The 26133-nt window shown below is 48.0% G+C and overlaps 4 protein-coding genes across 8 annotated transcripts in view; 2 read left to right on the top strand and 2 right to left on the bottom strand.

Annotated features, from left to right (window-relative positions):
* The first annotated feature begins 1342 nt into the window (after nucleotides 1-1342).
* GFAP (glial fibrillary acidic protein) lies at nucleotides 1343-15652 on the top strand. 2 transcript variants are annotated; one of them, XM_060203343.1, is made up of 10 exons: nucleotides 1343-1825; nucleotides 3164-3224; nucleotides 3393-3488; nucleotides 5175-5336; nucleotides 9341-9466; nucleotides 9685-9905; nucleotides 10465-10508; nucleotides 10904-11017; nucleotides 13461-13546; nucleotides 14153-15652. In XM_060203343.1, exons 1-10 carry the CDS (start codon nucleotides 1368-1370, stop codon nucleotides 14192-14194), a joined length of 1410 nt encoding a protein of 469 aa, XP_060059326.1. In that variant the 5' UTR covers nucleotides 1343-1367; the 3' UTR covers nucleotides 14195-15652. The 2 variants fall into 2 exon arrangements, with proteins under 2 accessions (XP_060059326.1, XP_007535799.1); XM_007535737.3 differs by lacking the exon at nucleotides 10904-11017 and having other exon boundaries at nucleotides 1345-1825.
* A 272-nt stretch (nucleotides 15653-15924) lies between these two features.
* FAM187A (family with sequence similarity 187 member A) lies at nucleotides 15925-17476 on the bottom strand. The gene has a single exon (XM_007535751.2). The coding sequence runs from the start codon at nucleotides 17474-17476 to the stop codon at nucleotides 16169-16171; it is 1308 nt and encodes a 435-aa protein (XP_007535813.2). The 3' UTR covers nucleotides 15925-16168.
* A 90-nt stretch (nucleotides 17477-17566) lies between these two features.
* CCDC103 (coiled-coil domain containing 103) lies at nucleotides 17567-24087 on the bottom strand. Of its 2 annotated transcripts, none has more exons than XM_007535738.3 (4): nucleotides 23997-24087; nucleotides 22384-22533; nucleotides 20737-20866; nucleotides 17567-18815 (listed from the first exon to the last, which is right to left on the bottom strand). In XM_007535738.3, exons 2-4 carry the CDS (start codon nucleotides 22524-22526, stop codon nucleotides 18384-18386), a joined length of 705 nt encoding a protein of 234 aa, XP_007535800.1. In that variant the 5' UTR covers nucleotides 22527-22533; nucleotides 23997-24087; the 3' UTR covers nucleotides 17567-18383. The 2 variants fall into 2 exon arrangements, with proteins under 2 accessions (XP_007535800.1, XP_060059327.1); XM_060203344.1 differs by having other exon boundaries at nucleotides 23938-24001.
* A 208-nt stretch (nucleotides 24088-24295) lies between these two features.
* Nucleotides 24296-26133, top strand: part of EFTUD2 (elongation factor Tu GTP binding domain containing 2) — a 54257-nt gene continuing 52419 nt past the window's right edge. Inside the window, exons 1-2 of one of the 3 annotated variants that reach the window (XM_007535739.3) lie at nucleotides 24296-24445; nucleotides 26023-26131. In XM_007535739.3, the coding sequence (XP_007535801.1) occupies nucleotides 26027-26131 (105 nt within the window). In that variant the 5' untranslated portion in view covers nucleotides 24296-24445; nucleotides 26023-26026. Of the gene's footprint in view, nucleotides 24446-24526; nucleotides 24642-26022; nucleotides 26132-26133 lie in introns of those variants that run through there. The other 2 variants (XM_016193704.2, XM_016193705.2) reach the window with 2 other exon arrangements.

A 26133-nucleotide genomic window follows, 5' to 3' on the forward strand; every position in this document is an offset into this window, starting at 1 on the left:
GAGAATGGGAAAGCTATCGGGGGAGGGGGTGGGATATGGAGATTGGGTGGTGGGAATTGTGTGGAGTTGTACCCCTCCTACCCTATGGTTTTGTTAATTAATCCTTTCTTAAATAAAAAAAGAAAAAGAAAAAAAAAGAAACAGCCACATTAAGCATCAGGTCTCCCACAGTGAGTGTGGGTCATCCAAAAACACCACTAAGTCCAAGCCCAAGTAAAAAAATTAAAAAAAATAATAAATAAATAAATAAATAAAAGGAAACAAGAGGGAAGGGGAAATAGAGAGAGAGGAAAGATAAACACCTGCAGCACTGATTGGGGGTGGGGTGGGGCTTGAGCCCAGGTTCTTGCACATTCAAGCTAATGCCCAGCCCAGTTAGTTAATTTTTTTTCTGAGTTTACTTATTTTATTTTAACAAGAGAGATACAGAAGAGAGAGAAAGTCCAGAGCACTGGGCAACTCTGGGTTATGGAGGTGTGGAGATGGAATCTAGGACTTTTGATGTGAAAGGCTCTTTCCATTCTCCTCCTCCTTCTTCCTTTTTAGTGATTTACAAAATTATAAGATAATATGGATATAATTCTACACCATTCCCTCCATCAGCGTTCTGTGTCCCCATGCCCCTCCAGCAGAAACTTCAGTAGTTCTTTGAAGGTCACAGATAGGGGTTGACTTTATATCCATATCTATTTGTCTCTATCTGTATCTCTAGATAGATATATAGATTTTACCCATTTTTTTCTATGATCCTTTCTAAGTCACAACTGCATCTATTACTACTTCCAGTGCCCTTTGTTTTTCCTCTTCTCAGATAAGCAAAATAGTGCCTGGCTTCCTCTGGCATTTTCTAGATTTGCTTCCTTTTCAGTGATGGTATAAAAAAACAAAGAGTCCTGGTGACAAACATTTTGGGTCCTGGCAGAATTGGGATCCATATTCCCCTATATTTTCCTAAAAGGTTTTTTACATAAACGTTATGCAATCTCCCCAGCCCAGTCCTGGGCTACGGAATCAGAGTTGAAAGGCAGGTCAGAGGTGTCTGGTCCAGCCCTCTCTTGACATACCTTCTACAGAAAGGTCTCCTTGGCCTGCAGCCAAGCCCCCAGGCCAGCACCTGACCCCAGGCACTGCCCATGAGTACCTCTGCTATGACAAGGCCAGGGCTGGTATGCTCAGGGCACCCTGTCTTTGGGCATAGTGTCTGGGAGGTATGTGAGAGGAGCTGTCCTCATGGCTGGGCTACAGTCCAACACCACCCCTTCATGCTGTGCCAGGGGACATTGCCAGGGGGCACCCTGGGCAATGCTAGGCCAGCCCGTTCCTCCATAAAGCCCTCACATCCCAGGGGCCAGGAGAGGCAGGGCAGGATGGAGAGGAGACGGGTCACCTCGGCTGCCCGCCGTTCCTATGTCTCCTCGGAGATGGTGGTGCGGGGCCTGGGTCCCAGTCACCGCCTGGGGCACAGCATCCGTCCCCAGCTGGCTCGAATAATGCCTCCACTCCCAACCAGAGTGGACTTCTCCCTGGCCGGGGCACTCAATGCCGGCTTCAAGGAGACACGAACCAGTGAGCGGGCAGAGATGATGGAGCTCAATGACCGCTTTGCCAGTTACATCGAGAAGGTTCGCTTCCTGGAGCAGCAGAACAAGGCACTGGCTGCTGAGCTGAACCAGCTGCAAGCCAAGGAGCCCACCAGGCTGGCAGACGTCTACCAGGCTGAGCTGCGTGAGCTGCGGCTGCGGCTTGACCAGCTCACTGCCAATGGTGCCCGGCTGGAGGTGGAGAGGGACAACCTGGTGCAGGACCTGGGCACCCTGAGGCAGAAGTGAGGAAGGGGCTGAGGAGGGGGGCCTCCTCAGGGAGGGCTAAGTCCCCACAAGAAAGTACCTGCAGGCTCTCATCTGGGGTTCTCTCTCCTTGCTTCCCAGTTTCCCCACCTCTGGGAGGGGAGAGTTGTCATTTTTCCTCCAAGATAGTGAGGAGACTGGGAGGAGATTCTGAGCCTGAGGGGTCTGATACCTGAGGACCTTCTTCCCAGGAGCCAAGGCAACCTCAGCAGCTCCCTCCTGGGGACAGGGGAACAGGAGCAGCCAGGGGCATGGCAGGAAGGGATCTGTGCTTTGCCTTCATTGTTGGGGGCTTGGAGCTGTGGCGGGGAGCATGCCTGTTCTGAGCACAGGGTTATGTATGAGAAATTGAAAGTGAAGGTTGATATGCACTGGAGGACTGGATTCTTGGTAAAGGAAGTGGGTGACTGGGGAGGTAGTGCAACTGACAGAGCACCAGCCTTACATACCTGAGATTTCTAGTTCAAACCCAATGTTGCTTTAACATGTCTCTCTGTTTCTCTGAGTCTCTGTCTCTCTATCTCCTCTCTGGTTTGATATGAAATAAATATAAATAAAATCTTAAAGAAAAAGGAACATGGGGTGATCATCAAAATAGCTTGCTTGGATAGAGTGCTACTTTTTCATGTGTGTGACCCAGGTTCTAGCCCCCACTGCATTAAAGGAAGTCTTGGTGCTATAATCTCATTCATTCTCTCTCTGCCTTTCTGTCTACCAAAAGGAAGGAATGAAGGTAGAAAGGAAGGAAAGAGAAAGGAAAGGAAAGGAAAAGAAAAGGGGAAAAGGAAGTGGGAGAAAGAGCAGGCAGGCAGGTCAGGCTTCAGACTGGAGCTGACGACCCATCATCGGTCTATAGCTCTAATCAAGGCACTTCAATGTGCACAGCTGTGAGGCAGAGATATTAATAAACCATTTCCAAAAAGCCAGAAGAACCCCAGCACAAGGTGCTATGCTAAGCCAGTCAGGCACGAACCTGTGTCCCCAGTATAGGAGGCCATGTGTGTCCATCTATAGCTGCAAGAGCCCAATGGTGGCAGTGACTGTGTGGGCAGGAACGGGTGCACCACCCTGATAAGGTGCCAGAGTAACGAGCTGAAGCCGAGGCCCTTGTCAGCTCACCCTGCTGGCAAGACCTCTTACTAGGACCCCTCTGATCCTCTTGCTGTCATTCCATCAGTCCAGGGGGCGAGAGGGGGGGGATGATTGGGGTGGGGTGGGGCAGGGGTGCTCTCCAGCAGTCACTTCCAGAGAAACTGAGCCAGGAATTCAGGAGTCTTCAGAGGAATCTGAACCCCAGAATTTACCTCCCAATCCAGGCTCCAAGATGAAACCAACCTGAGGCTGGAGGCTGAGAACAACCTAGCTACCTATCGACAGGTTAGGGGCACAGAAGGGAAGATGGGGAGGGAGTAAGGGTTGATGGCAACACCCAGATCTAACCCTCCAAAAGAAAGCACTGTTCCCTCTGAGTCCCAGAAGGAGGGTCACAGCAAAACTGGAGGAGAGAGCCGGGTCAGAGTCATCTATACCTCCTCCCCCCTCCAGGAGGCAGATGAAGCCACCCTCGCCCGTCTGGACCTGGAGAGGAAGATCGAGTCCCTGGAGGAAGAGATCCGGTTTTTGAAGAAGATTCATGAAGAGGTGAGGCTGGGGCAGTGAGGGAAAAAAGCCAACAGAGGGGTGAGGAGCAACAGGAAAAGACAGAGACCTAGACACTCAAGAGACAGCAAAAAAAAAAAAAAGCTGATTTGGACAGGGAAAGAAAATCAGAGGCAGAGAGACAGTCAGACAGGAGACATCTCCCACCTCTGGTAAACACACACACAGTCCCCCCATTGAGAACTTCCATGGAATATGCTGCCTTGTTTTTCCTTCCTTTTTTTTTTTAAGTTTTTTTTTAAATATTTATTTATTTATCCCCTTTTGTTGCCCTTGTTTTATTGTTGTAGTTATTATTGTTGTCGATATTGTTGGATAGGACAGAGAGAAATGGAGAGAGGAGGGGAAGACAGAGAGGGGGAGAGAAAGATAGACACCTGCAGACCTGCTTCACCGCTTGTGAACTGACTCCCCTGCAGGTGGGGAGCCAGGGGCTGGAACCAGGATCTTTACACTTTGAGCCACCTGCGCTACCACCCAACTCCTCTTCCTCCCTTTTAATTCTGTGAGATAGGAACCCTCCCAGCACTGTCACCCTTTCAGAGAGGAAGATATTCAGAGAGGCTAAAGAATTGACTAAGATCAGTTACCCTGGCTCCACCCCCTCTGCCATGTGGTTCATTTAAATTCTTCTTCTAGCGTTTGCCTTCTTCCGTAGCCAGTCAACAGCGTCAGGTTGAAAGCTTTCAGGAGCTGCTTGTTGCTGGCTTTGAAAGTGACTGGGATCCATGTGGATTCAGTCGGCTAGGAAGGATCGCCAGTTTCCCCAATGAATGGGTACTCACGGGATGCACCACGAGAAGGTCGATCCAATGCATCCCTTTCATTTAAATAAGAGCCATGCATTCAAAAAAGAACCCAAGACCAGGAGACAGCTTACACAATAGAGGGCATCAGGCACAAGGGGAAGTTTCATGAGTGGTGGAGCAGTGTTGTGACATCTCATCTTCTCACTCTCCCTCACTTCCTTTTTATCTCTCTTTCTCTCTCTCATTTTCTCTCTGACATTGACAGAGTGAGTGGGAAAAGATTCTGCCCAAAGAATAAAGCCTCCACCTCCCAATCCCTGGAGTGTGCGTGGAGAGAGAGAGAGAAGAAAAGAAAAGAAAGAAAAGAGGTCCCACTGAGGGATCCAGTGATAGTTTTTCCTATTATGTGCAAGGTGCAAAGACCTGGGTTCAAGTCCCTGGTTCACATCTGCAGAGGAAAAGCATCCTGAGTGGTGGAGCAGTACTATAAGTATCTACCTCCTCTCTCTCAAGAAAAATTAAGACCACCAGGAATGGTGGAGTAGTAAAGATACAGAACCCCAGTAATAGCCCTGGTGACGAAATAAATAAATATCCCCTGACCTCTGGCCACAGATGGATTCCATGGCTTCTTCCAACTGGGAGCCCAAAGATACAACACCCACAGGAACTTAGCCTCTCACAAGACATAGGCACACTTCCAGTGTTCCTGCTTGCCCAGGTCTGGGAGGAGGATGCTGAGAAGCCCCCCAAACTTCCCCCTCAGCCCTAACTACACGTCTCCCTCCAATGAGGACTGCCCAACCCTTAACCAATATCCATGTCTGAAGGCTCAGACAGAAGAGGGCATGACAGCCTGGTGGAAGCCCCCATACAGCCTGCTGCCAGGCTCTGACAGCTCTTCTTTCGCCCCGACCAGGAACTGCAAGAGCTCCAGGAACAACTAAATCGGCAGCAGGTCCATGTGGAGCTGGATGTGGCCAAGCCAGACCTCACAGCAGCCCTGAGAGAAATCCGCACACAGTACGAAGCAGTGGCATCCAGCAACATGCAAGAGGCAGAAGAGTGGTACAGGTCCAAGGTAGTCCTGCCTATCAGCCAGTCTGCCTCTTCCAGGCAGTCCTCCTAGTACTATACAAGAGAATCAGGGGACAAGGGTGGAGGAAAATGGGAGAGGATCTTTCATGGGCAACTAACCATCATCAGAGAACAGGGTGACTTACCTGGGGTTATATAGGAAACTTCCGCTAGGAATTTATTGTTCTTGCTACTTTTTTTCCCCTTTATTTGAGGATTAATGACTTACAGTTGACAGTAAAACACAGTAGTTTGTACATGTGTAACATTTCTCAGTTTTCCACATGACAGTTCAACTAGGTCCTCCTCTGCCATCCTGTTCCAGGACCTGAACCCTCCCCCCGACCCCAGAGTCTTTTACTTTGGTGCAATACACCAACGCCTGCCCAAGTTCTGCTTTGTTTTCCCTTCTGTTCTTATTTTTCAACTTGTGTCTATGAGTGAGATCATCCCATATTAATCTTTTCTGTTGCTACTTTTACTATTATTACTAGACAGCATTGTTGTGTGCCAGGCCTTACACTTTGCTTGAATTTTTTTTAACTGTAAAGTAACTGTTTTCTCGTGTATGAAACAACTGAAGTCAGAGAGGTTAACTATTTTGCCCAAAGTAATAATTCCTGAACAGCAAATCTAAATTTCTTTCTTTTTAAATTTGATTTTACTTATAGACTAGAGACAGAGAAATTGAGAGGGGAGGGAATCAGGCAGTAGCGCAGTGGGTTAAGCGCAGGTGGCGCAGATGGCGCAAAGTGCAAGGACTGGCATAAGGATCCTGGTTCGAGCCCCCAGGTCCCCACCTACAGGGGAGTCGCTTCACAGGCAGTGAAGCAGGTCTGCAGGTGTCTATCTTTCTCTCCCCCCTCTGCCTTCCCCTTCTCTCTCCCTTTCTCTTTGTCTTCTACAACAACGACATCAATAATAACTACAACAACAACAATAATAACTACAACAATAAAACAACAAGGGTAACAAAAGGGAATAAATCAATTTAAAAAAAAAGAAATTGAGGGGGTTGGGCAGTAGCACAGCGGGTTAAGCGCACATGGTGCCAAGCGCAAGGAGCCGGCGAAAGGATCCCAGTTCGAGCCTCCAGCTCCCCACCTTCAGGAAAGTCGCTTCACAGGCAGTGAAGCAGGTCTGCAGGTGTCTGTCTTTCTCTCCCCCTCTCTGTCTTCCCCCCCCTCCATTTCTCTCTGTACTATCCAACAATGAACGACATCAACAATAACAATAATGACCACAACAAGACTACAACAACGGCAACAAAAGAGGGGAAAAATGGCCTCCAGGAGCAGTGGGTTCATGGTGCAGGCACTGAGCCCCAGAAATAACCCTGGAGTAAAAAAAAAAAAAAGAAAAGAAATTGAGAGGAGATAAGGAGGTAGAAAGGGAGGGGGCTGGGGAGACTGCATAATGTTATGCAAAAGCCTTTCAAGCCTGAGGCTCTGAGATCCCAGGTTCAATCCCTTTCTCTCTCTCTCTCTCTCTCTCTCTCTCTCTCTCTGTATCTTTCCCTCTGTATCTACTCTTTCTCATTAAAATAAAAAAACAAAATAAAATAGAGAGAGAGGGGGAGTCAGGCGGTAGTGCAACAGGTTAAGCACATGTGGCACAAAGTGCAAGGGCCAGTGTAAGGGTCCTGGTTCAAACCCCCAGCTCCCCACTTGCAGGGGAGTCGCTTCATAGGTGGTGAGACAGGTCTGCAGGTGTCTATCTTTCTCTCCTCCTCTCTGTCTTCCCCTCCTCTCTCCATTTCTCTCTGTCCTATCCAACAATGTCAACAACAATAATAACTACAAAAATAAAACAACAAGGGCAACAAAAGGGAATAAATAAATTTTTTTAAAAATTTAAAAAGAGAGAGAGACAGAAAGAGAGACACCTACAGCACTGCTTTACCGCTGGAGAAGCTTCCCTCACAGGTGGGAAACAGGGGCTTCATAACTAGTAATGCTCAATCATGTGTACCACTGCCTGGCCCCCAGAGCTAGGTTTCTAATCCTATACTTCTCATTCAGGAGTCTTGTCTTCTCCTCTCTGTCTCTTTCTCTCTCTCTCTCTCTCTTAGATTTACTTGTTAGCATGAGCAACAAGAGAGACAACTGAAGGAGAGAAAGAAAACCAAACCATTTCTCTGATGTATGTAATCAGAGGATAGAACTTGAGACTTCATGCCCCATCTCCTGGGATGCATTTTTATTTTTATTCATTTATTTTTTTGGCTGTTTGTTTAAAAATTTTCTTGGGCCCAGGAAATAACATAGTGGTTATATAAGACTTTCTTGCCCGAGACCCTGGGGTCCCAGCTTCAATACTCAGGGCCACCATAAGCCAGAGTTGAGCAATGCCCTGGGAAAAAAAAAACTTATTTATTGGATAAAGACAGAGAGAAATTAAGAAGAAAGGGGAGAGAGAAAGAGAAACACCTGTAGCACTATCTCACTGTTTGTGAAGTTCCCCTCCACTGCAGGTAGAGACAAGGGGCTTGAACCCAGATCCTTGAACACTGATAACTGTGTGCCACCACCCAGCTGCAAAATTACTTATTATTTTATTATTAATTTATTATTTTTTATTTTTTTATTCTTATTATATTTTATTATTATTTTTTTTCCTTCAGGGTTATTGCTGGGCTTGGTGTCTGCACCATGAATCCACTGCTCCTGGAGGCCATTTTTTACCACTTTTTGTTGTAGCCTCATTGTGGTTATTATTATTGCCATTGTTGATGTTGTTCATTGTTGGATAGGACAGAGAGAAATGGAGAGAGGAGGGGAAGACAGAGAGAGGGAGAGAAAGACAGACACCTGCAGACCTGCTTCACCGCCTGTGAAGCGACTCCCCTGCAGGTGGGGAGCCAGGGGCTCAAACTGGGATCCTGACGCTGGTCCCTGTGCTTTGTGCCACATGCGCTTAACCCACTGCGCCACCGCCCGACCCCCTATTTTATTTTATTTTTTTAAATGCCCAGAGCACAGCTCTACTTTAGCATATGCAATATTGTAAATCAAACCCAGGGCCTCCACACATGCAAATCCTAAGCTGTAGCTGCTGAGCCAATTCTCAATGGCTGTAAAGCCTATGTTCCGGGTTAGCCAGTGCTATTATATACCAGGCACTGCCAGGGTTACAAAGACATGGCTCAGCTGCCTAGAGAGATGTGCAGCACATTAAACATGGCACCCAGGGAAAACACAAAAGGCCAGGCTTTATATGCACTGTGAGGGCCAGGAGGGTGACCTGGAAGGAAAAACATTTTGGCTAAGTGGAACTGGCAAGCTATAGACATGAGAGGAGAGAAGGGGCATTCCAAATAGATGGAGGACAGAATCAGACAGAGGGCAGGAGGCAAGAAAGCACACAGGCAAGTAAGTGTACTGGCCCAGGGTTCTGGGCTAACTATGAAGTGGCAGAAGGCAGGGATGGTTCTGAACATGGTTGAGACCTGATGGAGCCATTTAGGCCTTCACTACAAACGGGGGAGGGGGGCTGAGGGAGGAGAGAAAAGACTATGAGAAAGCAGAGTTCTGCTTGCCAGAACCACTGTCTATAGTGGAAACAACAGTTTTTAATCCACACATGAAGCCATCAGTGCTAGGAATTTTAGATTCTGCACCAAATGCTGTAATATTGACTCAGTTTTAAAACTTTTTAATCTTTATTTATTGGAGAGACAGCTGGAAATTGAGAGGGAAGAGGGAGATAGAGAGATACCTACAACACTGCTTTACCACTCGCAAAGCCTTCCCCCTGCAGGTGGGGACCAGGGGCTCAAACCCAGGTCCTTGTGCATTGTAACATGTGCACTTAACTAGGCGTTCCACCATCCAGCCCCCATTCATTCATTCTTTCATTCACTGAGCAGCCATCCCACTGGGAGTTATATACCAGGGGCTTCTGTGCATCCTGTCCAGGGACCACAGAGGGTAATCCTGACCAGAAGCCACACAGCCTCAGATGCCCACCAAGGCCCCACCTGTGACTTCACCCATCCTCTTCCTCTAGTTTGCTGACCTGAACGATGCTGCTGCCCGAAATGCTGAGCTGCTCCGCCAGGCCAAGCATGAAGCCAATGACTACAGGCGCCAGCTGCAGGCCACAGCTTGTGACCTGGAGTCCTTGCGTGGCACAGTGAGTGCCCCAGGCCCAGGGTGGTGAATGGGTGGTCCCTGGAGGCTGGGGAAGAGGAGGTGAGGGCCTGCAACCTGGCGTAGGTGGTGTGGTACAAAGTAAGGTCAGGACCTGGGATCAAGCTCTGGAAAGTTGTGGGGAGTGGTAGTGTGGTGGGGGAGGGACTGCATGAAGGTGTCTGGAGGGATTCTCCTTCTTTCCCACCCCTGCCGGCATAGAACGAATCCCTGGAGAGGCAGATGCGGGAGCAGGAGGAGCGCCACTCACGGGAGGCAGCAAGTTACCAGGAGGCACTGGCCAGACTGGAGGAAGAGGGGCAGAACCTCAAGGATGAGATGGCCCGCCACCTGCAGGAGTACCAGGACCTGCTCAATGTCAAGCTGGCCTTGGACATTGAGATAGCCACCTATAGGAAGCTGCTGGAAGGAGAGGAGAACCGGTGAGCCCTAACCACCTTCCCTGGGGATCCTCCAAGAATGGCCTCTGCTCTCTTCCTGGGGTACTCTTCTTATTCAGCCCAGCATGCAGAAGTGCTCCCTACCTGGAGACCAACACAGTGCATGTCTGACACACAAATGGTGCTCAGTAAATGTTTGATGAATGCACAGACTCAATTCAACCAGTGTTGATTAGGGTCCAAGTTCAAAGACTTGGGTCACTGCCCAAACTGAGAGGTCACATGCCAGTTTCCCAACAAAGACTGGACTTCCTGTCCCCTTACTGGTCTCTCTGGCCTCCTCAGAAGGTCCTTTACTACCTTTCCCACCGTCTGCCATGCCCCAAGTCTCCACCTTTGTAGATAGTGGTCCATGCCCCTTGCAAACCACCCCTTCAAAGCTCTAGGGCATGCACTGGCCACTGGGAGAAGCTAGGAGACAAGGGCTGGCCTCTCCTAGCAGGGAAAACAGCTTCAAGGCTGTCATAACAACCTTGATCTAGAACGTGGTCCCACAGTATCCCTAGCCAGGCTGGTCACCCTTCTCTCTGTTGTCTTTCAGCATCACTATTCCTGTGCAGACTTTCTCCAACCTGCAGATCCGAGGTCAGTATATCAAGGTCTTCAGGGAAGAGTTGGGATTCTTGGCCCCTCGCCATACCTAGAACCAAAGAGCCCCTAGGGCAAAGGGGTCTGAGTGTCTCCTTGGGGGTCTTTACCACTCAGCCCAGAGCTCCTAGCAAGAATGCCATCCCACACATTCTAGATGGGGACTGCAGTTTTGTGCTGCTGCCGCTATCAAAGGGCTGGTTAGTGAGTTAGCTAGGAATTGAGCTCTGGCTGCCCAACTTCTGGTCCTTCTATGCCAGTCCCATACCCAATCCTGGCTCACAATTCTGCCAAGTAACTGGGAGAGGGTGTCTGCAACAGCCTAAGTGAATTCTGTCCATCTGAGCATTTCATGTTTTTGTTTTTGTTCTTTTAATCACTTGTCACTACAGGGGGCACCAAAGAAGGGGAAAGTCACAAGGTCACAAGACATCTCAAAAGCTTCACAGTACAAATTGTACCAATACAGGTTCACCAGATTGTAAACAGAGCCTCACCAGCTCTCGGTTAGCTGTCTACCTCTCAAACACACTACTTTTCTCCCCCTCTCCACCCCTCTCTCAACAGGAAGAGAGTCCTACTTTCCCCAGTGACACCTTTCCCCAGTCCTCTTGAGTGCCTTCCTTCCAGATCCCCCTCAAGCATCAACACCATGCCATTTCTCCAGCCCTCCAGCAAGTTCAGTGCCTAGCTCAGGACCTTGCACACAGTCAATGCAGGTTAAGCTGTCAGAGCTAGTGGTATTAGAGGTAATGTACCCTTGAGGGCTTAGATGAGACGCTCTAGTGCCTCTTAGTAAATGCCAGTCTCTCTGCCTTTCCTCTTCTCCCTGACTGGAAGGGTCCTGGGATCTCCCTGTGCCTAGGGTCAGGTTCTGTTTGATTCATCTGTCTGTGAGACGCCACTGCCCTCTGCAGTGCTGATTCAGCCCAGAGGATTATTTCCCTCTGGACTACTGTTCTTGCATAGAATAGTTTTATGTGCCTAGCTCTTAATTTTAAATATTAGCAATTATGACGTTATATTTTTTCTCTCTGAAAGGGAGAAGCTAAATTATTTTTGGCTTGTATATGACCCTCAAATAATTTTTAGCTAAGGTTAAAAAAATTCCTTTAATCCAAGAAGTGGTACAGTAACTAGAGCTCTGGACCTAAGAACATGAGGTGCTAAGTTGGATCCTTGGCATCTCATGTACTAGAGTGATGTTCTAGGTCTTTCTTTCATAAATAAATCAGTAAATATTTAAAACTATTTCTTCATAATTAGAAACTTTAGGAAAACCAGATATGCATCCCGAAGGCTCAGTCCAACATATTAAAAACATTTTCTTAAAGATTTATTTTTAGGAGGGGCTGGGTGGTGGCACACCTGGTTGAGTGCATGTGTTACAATGTGCAAGGACCCAGGTTCAAGTGTCCGGTTCCCACCTGCTTTGTAAGTGGTGAAGCAGGGCTACAGGTGTCTCTCTTTCTCTCTCCCTTCCCTTCCCTCTCAATTTCTGGCTGTCGCTATCCAATAAATAAATAAAGATAATAAAAAATTATTTTTTAAAAAAGATATATTTTAGGGTCAGCAAAACAGCTCACCTGGATAGTGAGCCTGTTTTGCCATGCTTGCAACCCAAGTCGGAGCCAAACTACCATTGCACTGAAGAAAGTTTCTGTGCTGTGGCTCTCTCTCTCTCTCTCTCTCTCTCTCTCCATCTTTCTCTTTCTGTCTGAAAAAGTCAAGAACCATGAAGCAAAAAAAAGAGAAATTTATTTTACTTACATCATATGTGGTAGTTTTACATGAGAGACAGAAGTCAAAGAATCACTCCAGTTTATTCAGCACCAGGAATCAGGAGCCTCAAGCATACAAGTCCTGCACTCTACCAGCTGAGCTATTTCCCCAATCATTCAACTCAAAATCGTAAGAGTTAATGAGGAGCTGGGTGTTAGTGCAGGGTGTTAAGACACATGGCACGAAGCACAAGGACTGGCATAAAGATCCCGGTTCGAGCCTCCTGGCTCCCCACCTGCAGGGGGGGTCACTTCACAAGCAGGTCTACAGGTGTCTTATCTTTCTCTCCCCCTCTCTGTCTTCCTCTCCTCTCTTGACTTCTCTCTGTCCTATCCACTAACAACAACAATGGCAACAAAATGGCCTCTAGGAGCAGTGGATTCATAGTGTAGGCACTGAGCCCCAGCAGTAACCCTGGAGGTAAAATATATATATATATATATATATATATATTAACCAGACAGATCAGGTAGAGATAATACTGCCAAGTGTCAGGTAGCAGAGGGTCACTAAGGCCCACAGAAATGGCAGAGAGCAGTAAGAACAGGGAAAGAGAAAAGAACCCCCTTTTATTGAGCCAGTAGTTTAATCAACATCCCCTCCCCCCCCCTGGTCTCCCTCTTCACTGCCCTCTGGGAAAGTAAACAGTAATGACCCCACTTTGCAGATGAGGCTGGGAGAGGTCAATTAGCTTGTCCACAGACAGATAGATGCTTAGTATTCTTTTTTTTTTTTTTTTTTTTTTTTACCAGAGCACTGCTCAGCTCTGATATATGGTGGTACAGGGGATTGAACCTGCGACTTTGGAGCCTCTGGCTTGAGAGTCTCTTTGCATAACCATTATGCTATCTACCCCTGCCCGGATAGCTGCTTAGTGACCCACTCAGTTTCAAAGCTCAGTGCTCCTTCTTCAGCACAGAGCTGGGTTGTCAAAAAGCAGGTGTCAGGCAAAGGCTGAAGAGAAACCAGCAGCCAGGTCAAGTGAGTGATCAGGACACAGAGCATCCAATGTGTGCCCAGAACTGTGGTAACCTGGGGGTCTCTCACCCTTTGGAAGAATAAGCTGTTGTATTCAAGATGAGGATATGTGATGGGGAAGCTGACACTGAGAGAGGGCACTAGGTGCCCTGAAAGCCCATGGGAGGCCTCTTCTCCTCATGCCTGCAGAAACCAGCCTGGACACCAAGTCGGTGTCAGAAGGACACCTTAAGAGGAACATCGTGGTGAAGACCGTGGAGATGCGGGATGGAGAGGTGAGACGGGTGGACCAGAGACTCCAGCCCATCAGGCTCTGGCTGCTGCCAGGAATTCTCAAGGCAGGGCTTCAGAAGGAAACCTGGGACTGGCATATAGAATTTTCTAGATGACTCACAAGAACTCCTCAAGGAGGTTCTAGAAGAGAGGAAGGAAGCCAACTATAACTCAGTTCCTAGCCCTCCTGGCAGTTGTCAAGGGGAGGCTTCCCTCCTTTCTCACCTCCAGATTCAAGTACTCCCAGCCGGGGCCTTGAGGTGGGGGGAGGAGAGAAAGAAAATTAAGGTTAGCAGTTTTCACTCTCAACTTACGATTTCCCACTTGGGAAGAAGAACTTGCCAGTGGTGTGGTAAGAGGAAGTTTGACATTCTGCCTCCCCCATAACTGATCTTACAACCACTATGTTCTCTCAATGCTGCATGTGGGGGTGTGGTTGGAGGGAGGGCAGGAATCCTGGCTACTATCAGATAAGGGACAGACCGGGGTGTGTGTGTGTGTGTGTGTGTGTGTGTGTGTGTGTGTGTGTGTAGGAACTAGCACTGCTGGATCTGGACTCTGTGTGAGCACCCAACTGTTGCTCTGAGCACCCTCTCTGTTCCCTGCAGGTCATTAAGGAGTCCAAGCAGGAGCATAAGGATGTGGTGTGAGGTCAGCGCACAGGGGACCCCTGCCCATGGCAGAGGGGCCTGTGGCAGGAGAGGGGAGAGTTGTCCCTCCTCTGAGAGTTACTATCCCCAAACCTTAGTTCTACCCCACCTCCCATTCCCCTACCCCCTCCGGCTTTGCTGGCTTGCTGCCTTAGGCTGTGTCAGCAGTGGCCTTCTAGGCAGCATCCACTTGCATCTAGCAACTCCTACTAACAGGACTCTGTCCCCGAAAGGTGGCCTGGAGGGGTGTGACCTGAAGCTGGGGTTAGAACTGGGAGAGGAAGAAAGAAGTTAGGGAGAGCTTGAGGAGGTAAAAAGTCATATCCCTAATCCCCGTTGTCATGGCAACTGTTGCCCAAACCTCATGTCTCTGGGGTACCAGGGAAGTGGGCTTCCTAAGCTTCCTAAGGCAGCTAGAGAGAAATTCCAGGAAACTGGAAGCAGCAAGGGGGCTGCTGGCAAGGGAACTCCAGCCAAAAGCTAGTTCTTCTAGACTGGCCCTGTCCAGCTAGAGCGTGGGTAGAGCTCCTGCCACCTGGAGTGGCTCATAAGGGGGCCTCCTTGGCCTGCTGGGGTGTAGGAGAGGATCCCCCAGTGTCTTAGCCCCACCAAGTTGCCAGGCAGCAGCTGCAGGCCTTTACTTGGGGGTCTCTATACTGTAAGTAGAAAGAGGCAGAGTGCTGAGAAGTAATAAGGGAGGGGGTTGCCTGACCCTTATGTGTAAGTAGAGAAAGGTCAAGTCCAGAAAGATTTCACCTCATACAGGCTGGAAGAGGGGCAAGTGGAGATGGTGGAAGGGGCAGCTAGATGGTGGCAGGCACGGGGGTCACCAGTTCCATTTGATCTCTAGGTTACAGGAATCACAAAAGGAACTCATCCTCTGAAGATAATTAAATGTGGGTGGAGGGAGACCATCCAGGGAGGCAGGGCAAAAGTGCTAAGACTCCTCCCTTGCTGCATAATTCCCCAGGCCTCTGAATCCCTGTAGCTGCTGCCCTCCTCCCATCCCTGCAAATACTGCTGAGTGAAGCTGCTTCCACAAGGCTGACCTTCTCCACACCTCACCTGCTGCTTTTCCCAAAGTCCAGGTCCCTGTGGTCCCTTCTAATTCTAATGAATCCCTATATTTCAAGTTGTAACCCTACATTATAATTCAGAAAACTGAGGCATAAGTAGAGGAAGACACTGGGTCGTGTTTTTGTAGTCTGGAGGGCTAGGCGGTGGACAGTTGGTCAGATGCTCTAGCATCTGCTTTCCCTGGGCAGACTGGAGTGCTGAGATGAGGCAGACACCTATAAGGCCAAAGTGGTGGTGGGAGAAGTGGGACTTGCTCCCTCTTCCCAAGAATTGGTGCTCCCCTCCACACACGCTCCGTCCTGCTACCCATTGCTGCTAACCTCCAGGGCACCTCTGCTGCCTTTATTCACTGTGGATTAATAAAGTACACTGCTTCTGCCATCCCTGGAGTAGACTCTGATCTGTTTAGAGAGGCTGGGGCAGTGGCAGGGGCAGGGGGCAGCCTTGTATGAAACCCAACTTGCCGACTCCCCTCTGTTCCTATTCTTTACCTTTATTCCCAAACTCACCATTTCTACCTGACAGTTCCAGGACTAGGTTGGGTAAGAAAAAAGAAGTTTTGCCGTAAGTTTTACACTCTTCTCTTCCTTTCCCTAATTCAACCACCACCCACTTGGTCACCCACAAAGGAAAGAATGCATATCGAACACTGCTCAGTACCACATCATTCATTTGATAAATATAAGGTTCACGTCTTTCTTCTCTGACCTGAATGTGAAACCAGAAGACACATGCACTCTGTTGACATCTAACTTGGCTTTAGTCCCTCACATTCCAGACATGTCTGTGAAAATGGAGAGCAGGTGTAATTAACATATTTCTCCACAACCCCTTAAGAGGTGTTCCAGCCTGGTATCTGGTATCATATTAATAGTTACATGTGAACACAACTGGCCTTCATAGCTGGGGAAGAGATATCCTGGGTGAGAAGTTGGGACAACAGTAAAACAAGTGACAGCAGCAACGACAGAGGTGAATGATGACAAAGACTGCTGTGATGAGCAGGTAGCCTATCAGGGTGAGCATCAGGGCTGCGCGGGTCTCCGGGTCAGAGAATGAGGCTTGGTAGCGCCCTAGAGATGTCACGCCTAGCCGGAAACCAGCCACCCGAACTCCCTGCCGCCAGCAGTAGTAGATGCCCCGGTCTGTCAGCTGGGCAAAGCGGATGTGGAGGTGGTTCCCATGGTCAATGAACACCCTCATGGACCTGTTGACACCTATCAGGTACTGGGTGCGGTAGAGGTGTTGGTGGTTCTTATCCCAGGCCACAGCATGCTCTGGCCGGGCCCCGGGGCAGGAGATGATGAGTCCATGGCCCAGCCTCTGCTGGTGAAACTGAATAGGCACCTGGGGCACCCAGGGTCGACTGCCCACTTTGGACACATAGTTGAAGATGGCCATCACACCTTTGTGGATTGTCTTCCTGTTGTGGCAGGGGGCCAGGCAGCTCCGAATCAGCACCTCAGGTGTGTGGTCCCTAGTCTTAGTCTGGAGCTCTCTGGACACGGCCCGAGAACCACAGGACACCACATCAGGTAGTGTCTTCTGGTAGCGTGGGGATAGGTCTGGGCTTTGTAGGTAGCACAAGCCAATACGCCACTGTTCCCCACGCACCCCACAGCGGTCACAAGGCGTCCACTCCCAGAAGGTGGTGAAGACATGGAGAGTCCCATGGTACTCATCTGCAAAGGGCTCCTGGCCCTGGTCTCTGAAGGTGGCCACTATTCTCTCACTGCTCTGGATGTCCACATCATAGGCATAGAAGTAGTCCCCTTTGCGGGTGCCACAGAAATACAAGCCTGAGTCCTCAGGCTGGGACCGGAAAACCAACAGGCTGAACATGTGGATGCTGAAGCGAACTAGCATGTCACTGCCCACGCGCACTTGGGCAGCTTCCGTCAGGACCCGACCATCAAAGTCTGTCAGCACTTTGGTGTGGCTGCTGCCTAGGTGCTTTTGGTAGTACCAGACAACAGCTGACACATCCTCAGGCTTGCAGTGGCAGGGGAGTTCAAAGCTCATATCAGCCAGGTAGGCCACATTGTCAAACATTAGGAAAGCTGGGCAAGGGGTCCTCTGAAAAATGTTCTCCTTTTCCACGATTTCAAAGGCCTGAAAACTCCCACACAGCCATAGAAGTATTGCTGTGTAGGCCAAGTTCATGCCTGCAGGAGGCAAAAGGCAGAAGGGACAGAGCCATGCCATGGCACGAGATCTTTGGGTCTTCTAGAAATCACTGCCAGGAGAAGGCATCTATATGAAAAAAGATAAACTATCCAGGAAAAGAGGCAACAATTTGCAGCAGCCCAAGGCAAGGCAATTTATTCAGCTGGTATATAAGATTCCTTTCTAATGTTCCAGATGTGCTCTAGAAAGAAAACCATTCTAGAACCCAGCCCTCTATTCCCTTTCTAGAACACTAACACTCATCCTGGAATGAGAAGCAGGGGCCCAGGTTCTAGGACAGGGGGATGGCTGCCTCTCTCCTTTAGTCCCACTCTTGCCTGCCTGGTGGAGAGATCATCCCTCTAGTTAGTTTGGGAAAGGAAGGAAATCTGTTGCCTGCACATCTGACTGACTGAAGAAGCCTACAGGGCTGACTAGAATGGAGCTGATGGCTTGGGGCTTTCCTAGACACAACCTATAAAGTGACCACACCCTAGAAAAAAAACACTACATCTCATCTGATCATCTGTCAATGACATGTCGACGAATTAGTTTGAGATTACAAATATACTTATTAAGAACTACAGTGATCTGGATGTATATGTATGTATATATAATGTATATATATATGTAATATATATATTGATTGGAATAGTTCGTTTTTAGCTGGGCACAAACCTATCTTTCAGGATTGTGGGCCAGAGGTTTGGCAGAAAAGCAGAACTCTTTCAATTTCTTGGGTTCTTGATAAACCTGTGGATCTACACACAGAGTATCAAGTCACTGGTAACTGGAGAATTTTAAAAATTCAGCTTTTGTTTTGAAAATTCCAGGTGAAAAATTAGGAGTAGGTTTCTCATCACATTCCTGCAGAGACTCTCAAGACAACAACCAAAAAGTGCCTCCTACAACTAGTGGGGCCCTTGGAGGCATTTGGCCATGTCAATCACTCCACCTGATATAGCCCTAGCAAGTTTTGCAGGAGCCTCTCTTCCTCCCGAAGCCCACCAGGGTGCTCCTCTAGACTGCACTCCTCCAGGCTGGAAGCACTCATGGCCTGAAGCTTCTGAAACAATCCTCTACAGCCCTCTCTCTCTGCAGGACTCAGCAGACTCAGGTTCAAGGTGAAGCGCCCAGTGCTGGCCAGGCTTTGCAGGATTGCCAGCACCACCAACCGATCGGATAGCCTCACATTATCAGCCAGAGACACCAGCAGCTCTCCTAGAAGGCCAAACCCAATGTCAGTCTGGAAGATGCGAGCCAGCTTTGAAGCTCCGAGTTGTATCAGGGCCTGGTAGCGTTCTGGTCCTCTTTGCAAATGACGCCGCCAATAGCGGTAGAACTCTGCTGAGGTCTCGGGCTGAAGGAATTCCTTCTCCTGGAACACATGGGAAAGAAAAGTAATCCAAAGCTCTTTCAGCTCTTCTGTGACAGAGAAAGTGAGTATTCTGTTAGCTTTGGTGTTGCTCTCAAAGCACTGAGAAGGCTGTGGTCCCTGTGGACTCCATTTTCAAATGAGGAATCCAGAGAAAGGACAGGGAGAAGATGGTCCCAAGGAACCCAAGCCATGACTTGAGTTTCTCAGATGTATCAGGATTTTCTTACTAATAAGTGTAGAATAAATCAGGGTGGAGGGGACTAAATAAAAGCTTAGGAATAAGAAAGGAATTCCAGATAACTGTTAAGAACCTGAACTGCAGCCCAGAAGGTGTTGCAATGAATGGATAAAGCATTGGACCCTTGAGCATGAATTTCTGGGTTCAGTCCCTGGCACTCTATATGCCAGTGATGCTCTGCTTCTCTCTCCTTTCCTCCCTCTCCCTCCCCCACCCACTCTGTCATAAACACACACACACACACACACACACACACACACACATGCACAACCTGACAGCTGGATCTCCCTCCCAACACTGTCACAGGATTATGAAGCTATATTATCAACTTCTCAACTTGCTCTGCCCAGTTTAACTCAGCCCTATAATCTGCTGTTTGCTTTATTTTTCTAGAGTTGTGGTTTAACATGAAAAATAAAGGAGAGGGACTTGGGCAGGCATAGGGAACCTTTTTCCCCCCCCTGCCAAAGGACCGTTTAGCTAGTTATAGCATCACTTGCAGGCCATAGATGATTATAAACTTAGGGGGCCAGGTGGTGGCACACCAGCTAAGTGCACATAGTACTAAGTACAAGGACCTGCACAAGAATCTGAGTTCCAGCCCAGGCTCCCCACCTGCAGGTGGGATACTTCACTAGTGGCAAAGCAAGCATGCAGGTGTCTGTCATTCTCTCTCCCTGTCTCCCCCTCTTCTCTCAATTTCTCTCTGTTTTGTTAAATAAAAAAAAGGAAAAGGACAAAATGGCTGCCAGGAGCAGGGATTCATAGTGCTGGCACTGAGCCCCAGTGATAACCCTGGAGACAAGAGAGAAAGAAAGAAAAGGAAAGAAAGAAAGAAAGAAAGAAAGAAAGAAAGAAAGAAAGAAAGAAAGAGAAAGGGGGTCAGGTGGTAGTGCAGTGGGTTAAGCGCATATGGCACAAAGGACTAGCGTAAGGATCTCAGTTCGAGCCCCAGGCTCCCACCTGTGGGGGGTGGGGGGGCCGCTTCACAAGTGGTGAAGCAGGTCTGCAGGTGTCTGTCTTTCTCTCCCCCTCTCTCTTCCCCTCCTCTCAATTTCTCTCTGTCCTGTCCAACAACAACGACATCAATAACAACAATAATAACCACAACAACAACGATAAAACAATCAGGGCAACATAAGGGAAAAAAATAGCCTCCAGAAGCAGTGGATTAGTGGTGCAGGCACAGAGCCCCAGCAATAACCCTGGAGGCAAAAAAGAAAGAAGAAAATTATCAAGTTGTAAATTAGCACTATAGGGCAGGGGTAGATAGCATAATGGTTATGCAAAGAGACTCTCGAGCCAGAGGCTCCAAAGTCCCAGGTTCAATTCCCTGCACCACCATAGACCAGAACTGAGCAGTGTTCTATTTTTTAAAAAATGTCTGGGTTGCCTTGGCAGGGCCAGACCAAATGATTTCACGGCCCATAAACAGTCCAAGAGTAGAAGTTCCCCAGTCCTGGGCCACAGAGATAGCATTAATCGTCATGCAAAAAGACTTTCATGCCTGAAGTTCCCAGGTCCCTGTTACTACCAAAAGTCAAAGCTGAGGAGTGTTCTGGTTAAAAAAGGAAAAGTGGAAAAAAAAAAAAAGAAAAGAAAAAAGAAGGGAAGCATGTGTTGTAAAAAGACAAGATTGGAAGTTAAAGGTGGGTCAATCTGCAGAGGATGGACCTCATATACCTGGGGGATTTCAGTGGCGTCATCCTGGGAGGTCCACCCCGGAGCAGTGTGACAGTTCCAGGGCACAGTCATCTTTCCTATCTTGTCCTTCTTCTCCAGTGGCTTCAGATGTGATGCAAGGACAATGCCCCTATGGGAAAGGACAGAGATGTTGTCTGTTGTTGTGAGATGACTGGACTTTGCATGATATATGCTGAACTTGTCAGTCCAGTACGGTGATAGTAGTAGTAACAATAGCAATGGGCAAGGTGGCTCAGTAGACAGTGCATAGGACTTGCATGCATGAAGCTCCAGGTTCAGTCTTTAGCACTATATATCGTGAATTGCTGTTCTGCCCACCCTCTTATAAAATAAGCCATTTATAAGTAATAACAAGTGTGTTATGTGGTGGTGCACCTGGTAAAGCGCACACTGCTTGTGTGCAAGGACCCAGGTTCAAGTCATCAGCCCCCACATGTATGGGGAAGCTTCATGACTGATGAAGCAGTGCTGCAGGCATGCCTTTCCCTCCTTCCTCCCCTCTATCTCTCCCATCTCTCTCAATTTCTGTCTCTATCCAAAATAAATAACCTTTAAAAATGTAATAGCAACCACTGTTATCTCATAAGTTTGTAAATCAATATCAAATCAACAATAAAAATTTTAAAGTAATAGCATCAACATTTCCCAGTTTTTAAGTACTTCCTTTTGTTGCCCTTTTTTTTAATTGTTGTTGTTGTTATTGTTGTTGCTATTGATGCTGTTGTTGTTGGGCAGGACAGAGAAATGGAGAGAGGAGGGGAAGTCAGAGAAGGGAGATAGACACCTGCAGCACCTGCTTTACCGCTTGTGAAGCGACTCCCCTGCAGTTGGGGAATCAGGGGCTCCAACCGGGATCCTTAAACCGGTCCTTGGTCCTTGAGCTTTAAGCCACCTGTGCTTAACCCGCTGCACTACTACCACCCCACCCGACTCTTTTAAGTACTTCCTATGTGTTAGTTATTGTGCTCAAAATCTTACATATAACTCACTTAATCAAAGTAACAGTCACTCTCTTCTACTCAGAAACTAGAGGCTCAGAGAAGTTAAGTTATTTGCACAAGGGGCAAGGGAGAAAAGCACAAAAAGGCTTTCATGCCTGAGGTTCTAAGGTCCTAGGTTATAAAATGCCTGGTACCTCCATAATACAGAACTAGGTGCTCTGGTAAAATTAAAAATAATAACTATTGGGGAGTCAGGCGGTAGCGCAGCGGGTTAAGTGCATATGGCGCAAAGCACAAGGACCGGTATAAGGATCCTGGTTCAAGCCCCTGGCTCCCCACCTGCAGGGGAGTCACTTCACAGGCGGTGAAGCAGGTCTGCAGGTGTCTGTCTTTCTCTCCCCCTCTCTGTCTTCCCCTCCTCTCTCCATTTCTCTCTGTCCTATCCAACAACAACGACGATGAACAACAACAACAACAACAATAAAAAAAACATGGGCAACAAAAAGGAAAATAAATAAAAAATATTTTAAATTTTTTAAAAAGGTGTTTGCCTAAGAGCACACAGATAGCAGAGGGTAGGGTCAGGACTAAACCCAGAATCGCCTGGATCCAAGAACATGATGTTGTTCTTCACTATGATGTGCCATAACAGGAAGATTTGAGGGCAAAGGGGCATTAAGTCAACCTGAACTCCTCATAGGAAGCCACTTTCTGTTCCACTGCCCGAAACTTGGCAGCATTCTCCCGTTTGTACTTCTCATCAGCAGCAATTGCATCTTGCAACTCTTTCTCCAAAGCCTTGAAGTCAATGATGCTATTTCTTTCCATGGTCTGCCTGAAAAGGCAAAGGAAATGGATATTAGTTGAGAGTCACCATCCAGGAGAAGGGTCCATCTGTCTTGTTTGTCAGCCCACAAAACAACTTCAAATCATTATAGATAATCTTGCCAATGATCCTGAGGCAGGTGCAGTAAATTTCTCAGTGTTCTGCTTTACAGAGAGGAGCTGAGTTGCAGAAGGACTTGCTGATTCATGTGAAATGTTTTTCACCCCACAGTTTTTTTTTTTTTTAATCAGAGCACTGTTCAGCTCTGTTTTTATAGTGGTGCAGGGGATTGAACTAGGACTTTGGAGCCTCAGGCATCAGAGTCTCTTTGTATAACCACTATGCTATCTGCCACCACTGCAGCAAGGACTTGCTTAGGTCACTGAAAATAAAGTCCTGACTTTCAGTTAGGAGCTCTGTTATAATTTTGTTCTCTGCCTCTGAGAAAATTCTAATATTGGTGTTTCAACTGAAGAAGCATTTGGATCTCAGAATTCAGTCCTCTCACTCTTCCACATGGGCTCAGGCTGTATCAAGTTGTTAACGACAGAGGAGCTCATATAAAAGCAAAAGTATTGGGGAGTCAGGTGGTAGCACAGCGGGTTAAGTGCAGGTGGCGCAAAGTCCAAGGACCTGCGTAAGGATCCCGGCTCGAGCCCCCAGCGCCCCACCTGCAGGGAGGGTCGCTTCACAGGCGGTGAAGCAGGTCTGCAGGTGTCTATCTTTCTCTCTCTCTCTCTCTGTCTTCCCCTCCTCTCTCCATTTCTCTCTGTCCTATCCAACAACGATGGCAACAATAAAACAAGGGCAACAAAAGGGAATAATAATAAAAAGCAAAAGTATTGTTAGCTACTCTTGAGCCCAGGGATAGCATTTCACCCATCATTAAATGTCTTTAGTGCAGATTACTGAAGGGAGAGGGACGTAGCTCAGTGGTAGAGCACATGTATCTTAGATGTATGAGTTCCTCGGTTCAATCCCCAACACCTCCCCAAAATAAAAGCAAAAACAAATACTACGACTGAACAAGAAATCAAGAAAAAAATGACAAGAGAAATGGGACTCAGTGGTCCCCTTTCTCAAATTCTTTTATCCAACCTTACGCTGGAGCACATATCCCTAGATGCACAGGCAGCCTCTTTATTTCAGCTACTGAACTTGTGCAGCTTCCTGGCATCTAAATTTGCTTAGCCTTCGAAAGTGAGCTCATTTGTGTGGTTTCTAGACTTGGCTCTGGCATTACGTGCGTCTTTGCACTGGAACTCTTGGTGAGTCGAGTTGGACTTCGTGATGGAGTCAACATTAACTGCAGGAGGTTTGCAAGTCCACAGCCCTCCCCCTACACCTCAATGTGAGAAAGCAGACAGGAAGGTATGAACCCTAAGTGCTGTCCAGCTGGGGGCCTTCCCCAACCTTCGAATATGGCAACAAATATCCTTCCGCCTCTATCATCTCCACCCCCTGACCTTCACCTCAGTAGCCAGGACCTTGGTTCTTTGATTTTTGGGGGGCAGTGGGGAGACCCTCTAAAGCCGCAGAACCAGACAATTCAGCATTGACCACGCCCACCAGCTGTGGTTGCCAAGCAACTCCTCCAACGTCCTCTCACAGATCGGCCTGAAGGCCCTCTGTCAGGGTGTCCCGAGGCGCCTGGTTAAATTTTTTGCTTCCTCAAGTCTCACACGCTTTGGAACAGCCTACACCTCGGTTCAGGGGTCTGCGGGTCCGCCTCATCTGTTCCTGTGTTTACGGCTGGTATTTTTGTCGAGCTGGTTTTCAGGCAGAGTGCTGTCCTCCATGGCAGAACGCGACCATGGCGTCCGCGGGGTCTTTTTAGACGGCGGGCGCAAGCCGTGCTGCGGCGTGGGGCGGAAGCGCGGTCTCCAGCGGGCAACTTGGACTCTGACCCAGCCGGTGGTAGGTGAGCTGGCCGCGGTCGTAGCGCGGGAAGGTTGCTCCGGGTGGGATGGAAAAATAAGTAGCTTCACATTTGGAAAAGATATTGCTGTCTTCCCTCTTTCACTCTACAGTTGTATAAATTTGAGGAGTGGAACAGGAGAGGAAATGAACACCTATCCTACCACCACCACACACCCTCACCCTCATATCGTTCATCTGTAAAATCCTTTTTCTTGGGGGATCGTGATCTCACTATCTAGCCCCATCTCACATTCTCATCCTTCTATACCAGCCTCACCTCTTCCCAACCAAGCTCTCTGTTCTGCATTCCTTTGAGGGCCTACATGATAACAGGATGCTGCAGTGGTGTTTGGTACCAGCCCCCCGCCGTCTTAAGTCTTAACCAGAACTCTTTTCAGCTCTGTCTTATGGTGGTGTGGGGGATTGAACCTGGAACTTTGGAGCCTCAGACATGAGAGTCTCATGGTCTAGGAGGTGGCGTAGTGGCTAAAGCCCTGGACTCTCAAGCGTGAGGTCCCCAGTTCAGTCCCCGGCAGTATACGTACCAGAGTGATGTCTGGTTCTTTCTCTTTCTCCTCCTCTTTCTCATGAATGAATAAATCTTTAAAAAAAAAAAAAAAAGGGAGTCGGGCTGTAGCGCAGCGGGTAAGCGCAGGTGGCGCAAAGCACAAGGACCGGCATAAGGACCCCGGTTCGAACCCCAGCTCCCCACCTGCAGGGGAGTCGCTTCACAAGCGGTGAAGCAGGTCTGCAGGTGTCTAGCTTTCTCTCCTCCTCTCTGTCTTCCCCTCCTCTCTCCATTTCTCTCTGTCCTATCCAACAATGACAACAACAATAATAACTACAACAATAAAACAACAAGGGCAACAAAAGGGAATAAATAAATAAAATAAATATTTTTAAAAAAATTTTTAAAAAGACGAGAGTCTCTTTGCATAACAATTATACTATCTCTCTTCCCTCTCCCCCCCCACCCCCATCCTTTTTAACCAGAACACTGCTCAGCTCTGGCTTGTGGTGTGGGGGATTGAACATGGAACTTTGGAGCCTCAGACATAAGAGTCTCTTTGAATAACCATTATGCTATCTGTCCTGCCCCAGTACTAATATTTTTATTTTGATAGTTAATATTGTGGTTATTTAGGACAATACTCTTGCTTGTAGAAATCACATCCACTGGGAGTCGGGGCGGTAGTGCAGTGAGTTGAGCACAGGTGGTGCAAAGCACAAGGACCTGCATAAAGATCCCAATTCGAGCCCCCGGCTCCCCACAGGCGGTGAAGCAGGTCTGCAGGTGTCTATCTTTCTCTCCTCCTTTCTGTCTTCCCCTCCTCTCTCTATTTCTCTCTGTCCTATCCCAACAACTACAGCAGTGACAACAATAACAACAGTAAAAAACAAGGGCAACAAAAGGGAAAAATGGGCCTCTAGGAGCAGTGGATTTGTAGTGTGGGCACCCAGTGCCAGCAGTAACCCTGGAGGCAAAATAAATAAAAATGAAAAAAAGAAAAGTAGGGCCTGTCATGGAGTATTTGATTATCTTGGCAGAATCTTAACTCTTTTCTTCTTGAATTTTAGCATTATGGATACTGACTTATATGATGAGTTTGGGAATTATATTGGACCTGAACTTGATTCTGATGAAGATGATGATGAATTGGGCAGAGAGACCAAAGATCTTGATGAGGT

Source organism: Erinaceus europaeus, chromosome 12, assembly GCF_950295315.1.
Source record: "Erinaceus europaeus chromosome 12, mEriEur2.1, whole genome shotgun sequence".
NCBI lineage: Eukaryota > Metazoa > Chordata > Mammalia > Eulipotyphla > Erinaceidae > Erinaceus > Erinaceus europaeus.